The 7477-nt window shown below is 34.0% G+C and overlaps 1 protein-coding gene across 1 annotated transcript in view; it reads right to left on the reverse strand.

The window, feature by feature from the left end:
- LOC110017859 (DExH-box ATP-dependent RNA helicase DExH14) overlaps positions 1 to 7477 on the reverse strand; it is a 121097-nt gene that overhangs the window by 105129 nt on the left and 8491 nt on the right. The window contains 4 exon segments of the mRNA XM_020715000.1: positions 1 to 100; positions 199 to 303; positions 617 to 682; positions 822 to 1254. The exon segment at positions 1 to 100 is cut by the window's left edge and continues 14 nt beyond it. Of these exon segments, the coding sequence (XP_020570659.1) occupies positions 1 to 100; positions 199 to 303; positions 617 to 682; positions 822 to 1254 (704 nt within the window).

The raw sequence follows: 7477 nt of genomic DNA on the forward strand, positions 1-7477 counted from the left end.
TATCCTGCATGCCTCCTTGATCCATTCCTCGTTTGTGCCGTTTCTCCTCTTTACGCCTTAGTTTATCCATCTGGCGCTCAAATTCAGTCTGCACAGTGACCTGTAAAGTTGTTTCAAAAACCAAGCCTATGAATGCCCAAAGAAAATTCAGAATATTTTTTTTGGTAAAAGAAAACTCCGCATTAAGTGCTGACATACTTGCGTGCCATAACTTGGCATCTTTGGCTGGCCATTTGAAGCCATTTTCTCGGACTTTAGTATAAGAAGCGCATGTTGAATGTTATCCACTAGCTCCTTCCGGTGCTAAAATTAAAATTCCAGCATTGTGGCTAATTTATAACTTAAGCAAAGTAATGGCAGTAAATCCACTAAAAAATTAAAAACTACAAGTTATAAAGGAAGAATATGAAAACAACTAATAGTTATGATCTAGGAAAAATGTCTAACTTGCAAGAGAATTAAAATGCAGAAAATACTAAACAAATCAAAGGCTTAGAAAAGATTGCAACAGATTTTCATGAAGCAAGTTCAAGCAGCCAATACATTGGATGAAGCAGTTAATATGTACAAACAAACGTAAGCCAAACATGAGGTATTTGGGCTTCATTATTCTTACGGATAAAAGATCCTGTACTAATTCAAAAGCACCATCTCCAACAAGGTCCAACAGATCTCCAGCAATCTAAAAATCAGAAATGTCATGCATTGTAAAACTAAAATATAAATTCAAAACAAGCAGGGAATTGAAAGATAATATTTTAGCATTTATCACAGGAACAAGCTAAAATTCAATGAGGCATCTGAGAATTCAGTGCAAGCACCTCATCGCCTGCTTTGTTCGATAAAAGAACTCTGCATAAAGCCATTGCCAAGTCATCTCCAGAAAGCGGCGAGCTTCCTTGTTTAACAATCCCTTCACATGCATCTTTCAGCCATCTCAAACTCATAAATTCTGTCTCAGCATTATAAGTATGATGTGCTTGCCCCTCATGAGGTATTGCACTCACAAAACTATCAGGTACCGAAGATGCACCATTTACTGACGGCAGGTCCATAAGGAAGCGAGCAGGGACCTTGAAGGCAATATCAGAGCCAAATTCTGTGTCATCACTATATCCGTCGGCAACACTGATCTGGCTAGATGTAATCTCATGATCATCATGTTGTAGCATGTAAAGACTATGAGCTAATTCAGCTACTTTATGAAGCCTTGAATCTTGAGTAGAGTATCCAACAAGTTTTTGCAATTCTAACCTGGTAAAAAACATTTTGTGAGGAAACATCCACAGCCAGTGCACTTATGGTAACCACTGGTCCTTTTGCTTTTACAATAAATTGCAGAGAATTTGAATAAAAAAGGCTCTCCTGATGTGCTTCATATGAGGTGACATGCCAGAAATCTTCTATTTTAAAGCTTATTAAATGTACACTGACACAAGGATTATGCATGATTGAATCTAATTTTATTGACGAAAATGTGATTAATGAATATTCCTCTGAGAATCTTTTTGCTGCAAAAGATGATTTGCAGTAACACATTATACATATTATAATATTGAATTTGAATCTACACCTAAATAAAAATTGCTCATTAACTTGAACATATACTTGAGCGAAAATTAGAATTTTAACTTGAAACTGAGTTTGAGACTGAATCTACACCTCCATTAGAAACAAAATTTGATGTTAAATTTGAAGCAGCTATCAAATTTGGGCATAAATTGCTATTTGAACCTAAATCCAGTCTTTGAATTAAATATGATATTTTAACAGAAACTAAGCGTACTCCAGAAAGTGAGCCTAAGTTTCTAATGGAAACCAAATCCATCCTTGATTGTGAACTTAAAGGATTGAACCAATGATCCTTATTGAAATTGATAAACCAACTAAGAAATCTAATTGTTTTAACTTTCTCTAAAGTTTCTTATGAATTTATTTCTAAAAATAAAACTCAAATTAATTTTATTTTCTGTTCTTGGTCTCTTGATCTCCAAACCACAAGGGAGACTTATGGAGAAAGTCAAATTAAGTCAATATTTTAAATGATTAGTTAATGATGGTTTCCTTAAATAAAACATAAAATTAAGCTCTCAATCAAGTTGGTTGAATGTAAAACTACATGAACTTTCATCCATAATATTTAATTCATTTGCGTTACTTTCTAAAAGAGAATAACAGCCCATATAGGCAAGCATGTTCGCATGGTTGGTCTATATAAAACTTTCCTTTATCTCCTCGACATCTACAAATATAAAATAACCATCATTAGTAATCTTGAAGACAAATATTTTATGTTAGCATATTCATTGTTTTTTTTCAAATAATGTGCATGAATTATATGATCCACATGATTGGCAATGAGAATATTCATAAGAACGTAACTATTAATTATAGCAATTATAAGTTTATTGTACAAGTGAAAAATTTAAGTGAAGTTCAAACTAATTGATGAATCATCAAAAAACTAGCTAAAATAACCTGAAGCTCAAGATGGTGAATGTACTATTGAATGGGGGCATTTTAGCCATAACTATCAAATAAGTTCAATTTAATCCCTTGGCTCCTTAAATCTGATCCAAAATAATTTCTTACTGGATTATTTTGGATTACATTTGAGAAGTCAAAAATTAGATTAATCAAATTTAAGAAATCAAGAAACTAAATTGGACGTATAACATAACTTGGGGGACTAAAGCTACACTTGATTAATGCACTAATCCTCCAATTAAACCACTAATTGCTTAATTCACCCATTAATCACATAATTAAAATATTAGTTACTTAAATGAACTTCTAAACATCTCTAATTAATTAATTAAAAGATTAATTAACATAATTAAAAATTTTAATCAACTAATTAACAATTTAATTAACCTAATTAAAATTTTAATCAATTCATTAAGCTTTTAATAAATCCATAAAAATCTTTTAACAAATTTAATTAAAAACATTAATTCACCATTTAAAACTTTAATTAATTTATAAAGCAATAAACAATTAATAAAATAATTAAATAATTTACAAAATATTTAATTAATATACTAAATCATTAAATCATTAAATAGTTAAACAACCAATAAAATAATTAATTCGTAAATTTATAATTAAATATTTAAAATAATTAATTAATTCTTCAACCTTTAAATTAAACTATTAAAATATTTAATTAGTTCATTAAATAAATAACTAATTCATACAGTAGATAATTAATACATAAAATATATAATTAAATCATCAAAATAATTAAGTAATTAATTACTCAATAACACATAAACATTTAATTAACTTATAAAATAATTAATTCACTCATTAAACCCAATCAACCCTAGCTAGGTCCACCTTAATTCAAAATTGGAAAGGGACAGAGAAACATGCTAATTATATGAGCATAGGAATGTATATGTATGTAGGCATGTATGTACATAGGTCGGTATGTACGTACATATGTATGTATGTAGGAAGGTATGTATGCATATATGTATGTATGCATGCATGTATGCATGCATGCATGTATGGGTGTATGTGTGTGTGTGTATGCATGCATGTATGTATGTATGCATGGATGTATGTACGCATGGAAGTATGGATGGATGTATCTATGGATGTATGGATGTATGGATGCATGTATGGATAGATGTATGTATGCACGCATGTATGTATGTATATATATAAAAAATGGTGTCTTTTCCCATGCTCGGCTTTGTTAGGGTTTCGCCTCATGGCAAACCCTAGCATCGGTTACGGCGTCTTATCGCATCGTCACGCTCGAAGACCCTTTCATCTGGTCTGTCTCACTGTGTCTGTCTCGCCGCAGTCCTTCGTCGTCGTCATCGTTGGGAAGGTTTGTTTCGCTGTGCTGCCTCGTTGCGTCCCTTGTCGCAGTACTTTGACGTTGTAGTTGTTTTGAAGAACGTTTCCTGGGCGCGCGCTCTTCTCATCTTTCCTCGGGCTCGAAGCAAACAGTTTTGCACTTTTGCACATCCGTCCTTTGCTCGACTTGGATGGGGTTATTGTAGATCCCCTTTCGGCTTTTGCTCTTTGACCCATTGTAACTTCACTGTCCTATTGTCGCGCCTCTCTCTTTTGGTGATGGCTTCTGACAGATCGTATGTTACTGCCCTTACGGGTGTCCACTCCTCAGGTCTTCCTAAATCGTGCTCCATCTCTCCTATGTTTGAGTTGTCAAAGGACATCAAGAAACCTGGTAAGAAAAATGAGAAATCAACCACCTTTTTTACGGAAGCTGAATGTAATCAGCTTGCTTCCTCCTGTCGTCTAAAATTTGGTCGAGAATTTCTTTATGGTCATCCCAAAATGGAGCTTGTTCGCAAGAAATTTGAGTTTATGCACCTTATTGAGGAGTGGAAAATTAGACTTTTGAATGGAAGGCACATCCTTATTCAACTTAATAATGAAGAGTATTACACACGTTTATTTGCTAGAAGATTAATCTGGATTGATAACAGAGCAATGAAGATTTTGAAATTGTCGACGGATTTTGACCCACAGACGGAACCACCAATCATTCCGGTCTGAATTTGCCTCTATGGCTTGAAATTTCATTATTTTACTCAAAAAGTGTTGAACTCTATTGCATCAGTCTATAGTAAGTCACTCAAAATGGATATTTCTACTTTTAATTTTTTCGTCCCTCTGAAGTCAGGGTACTTGTTGAAAAGGACATCACTTCAGTCGCTTCTAAAGAAATTTGGTTAGGCACACAACTAACCGTGCCTGAAGACTACACTGAAATTTTTTCCAAAAAATACCTCAACATTGTTGGTAAACCAATGAAGCTACTCAAGTGGTCTCCTGATTTTGACCCCAAGCGCGAATCTTCTACTGTACCGGTATGGTTTAGTCTACCTAATCTCAAGCTGTACTTTTTCATCATCAGGTTCTTTACTCTATTGATGTCATACTTGGGGACTCTTTGAAGCTAGATCTATCCACTTTTAACCTAACCAAACATTTTGTGGCCAGAATACTTATTGAAAGAGATTGAAAGAGATATTACTTGAGATATTACTTTATCTGATGTTACTGAAGTCTGGTTGGGCACAACTCACAATGGATATTGGCAACAAATTGTTATGGAGCATAATCCTCCTTATTGTTCTCATTGTATGATGTTTAGGCACAACCTTGATAAATGTTATAAGCTTCATCCTAATTTGAAGGATCTGACCCCCACTGCTTTGAATATATATGTTCCATCTAAAGAGAAAACTACCACAGAATAGGTTATGGTGTCTGAGTTAATCGTCCATGTGGATCCTCCCCCTGAAAATACTATTTTTGTGATCAATGAGAAGTTGGATGGCCCTGCTAAGCAACCTACACTTTCAAACCCTCCTCAGTTGCAGGAAGCATTTCATGCTTCACACACACTTGAACCTACAGTCGTTGCAACAGTTGACAATCCTTCTTCAGGTGTCATCAGCTTTTATCTGTCTGGCGTTCTGTTTACCAACACGATGATCAGATGAGCCAGTCTTCTGAGGAGGAATGGCAGGTCTATTCAAGGAGAAAGAAGAAGACTGGAGGCAAACTTCAGCTTGGGAACCTAATGGATGATACTTTGGTTACTTCGGGAAATGGCTCGGCACTCAACAATTTGTTATTCGGATCTCGCCCTAGAACTAGAGGTAGAGACAGGACTAAGATGGCTCGTCCCTAGCTACTTCTTTTCTGCGATTTTGGTATCTTTCTTTTTTTTTTTTGGTTTCCCTGTATCTTTTCTCTTTTGGGGTATTTTTGTGTGTTGTATCGTAATTATGTATCTTTCCTATTTTAATAGATTCAGCCCTTCAGCTTTTCAAATATATATATATGTATATATATATATATATATACATATATATATATATATATATATATATTTGTGAGTGTATGTGTATTCATGTATGTGAACATAAATAAACCATGTACAGTGAGTAGGTGTGAATGTGTATGCATGGGACATGTGTAAGCCCTATGGATCGACCTTATATAAAATGGAACATATATGATAGGACCATCTTCATGTAGGTTAATTCATGTTTAGTTTGTAAACTAGTGCAATGTGAAGTGATGTGTATATACATGCACAAAGAAAAGAAAAGGTAAGGAAAAATAGGTGAAAAAGTCATGTGTAATTGCATGATTGTGTGATTTGCATGAAGTGATGGTGTGTGTGTATGCATGCATGTTTAAATGTTTTCTTTATTTTTTCATGCAAGTTGGATGGATTTATTTAGTTTATGAAAGTTAGAATGTTAGGAAGCCCGACTAGATGTGGCTTTAGGTTAACCAATATGCGTGGTTGATGAATGTATAAGAGGAAGGATAAAGCTTCCTAGGCTAAGTTAAAGGAGAGTTTAGTGATCTTAATTAATCAAAAAGAATATTCTTATATATGTAAATTAAATGTGCTCTAAAATTCTATATTTTTATTTTCGGGACTAAAATGTCCCATTATAAATAGTGCGGGGCCATTCTATTGACCAGCATGAAATTAGGTACAATTAAGGCAGATCCTATAAAATCTTACAATGCATTAGAAAAATGAGAATAAAAATTCCGAGGGATTTTATTATTAGCACAGTCTTAAATGTCTCTGATTTTTTTTATTTCATGAAACTAGCGCAAATGTATTAAATTCGTCTCTTTTTCCATCCCCTCTCTACAAATTCACATGTAGCACTTTTCTAAGTAGTTCCATAAATCTTGTTTAGAAAGACATTTCACATATAAAGAGAGTATCAAAAACTGATCGTGAGTATCATGAGCACCTCATTCTTCTGGATGGCAAGCCTACTTAAGTTGAATCATTGATTACTTTATGGGAAGCACATCAATAATATCCATATTTGCATGATCATTATCAAATATTTAAATTCGTCAAAGCCAAATTATTTCCAAGCCAGGCAAATTGATGCAAATTTGAAACCTGTATTCTTGGAAATGAAAATCATGTGCATTTATTTTATTTTAGTTCTCTCAAGCACAGTTTTGTTTCTCATATTTGTTTTGCTGTAGCATGCCAATGATGATGGTGCTTATGAGAAAGGGATGTATTTGCTATCATTTTAATCACCTTGATGAGTTTGGCATAGAGTTTCAAGTTGAACTGATTCAGCTATCACTGAATTTCCTCTCGCTTATTTCAAGTTCCATGTTTCAACACATGGTAGGTTCCCCAAGTTTTTTGTCTAAACACTATTCCCTTTCTCATACTCCACTATTTTAACTTTCGGTATTGTAGCTAGGGAGGTGGGAATGTGGTTACTTTATTTCAAGGTAAATTTGCAATGTGCTGCCATTCTTTGGCTTCTTTGGCCATGTCGGCACTATTTTTGGTGTGGGGTTTGCCCGTAAGAAGCTGTCGGTCATCGGAATTGAAATCCCGTTGCCCGCTTCGGAAGGACATTTTTTTTTAAAAAAAAATTTAGTTTTGAAAAAGATGAAAAACTGACCCCATAATTTTCATAGTTTA

Source organism: Phalaenopsis equestris, unplaced genomic scaffold (genome assembly GCF_001263595.1).
Source record: "Phalaenopsis equestris unplaced genomic scaffold, ASM126359v1 Scaffold000002, whole genome shotgun sequence".
Lineage (NCBI taxonomy): Eukaryota > Viridiplantae > Streptophyta > Magnoliopsida > Asparagales > Orchidaceae > Phalaenopsis > Phalaenopsis equestris.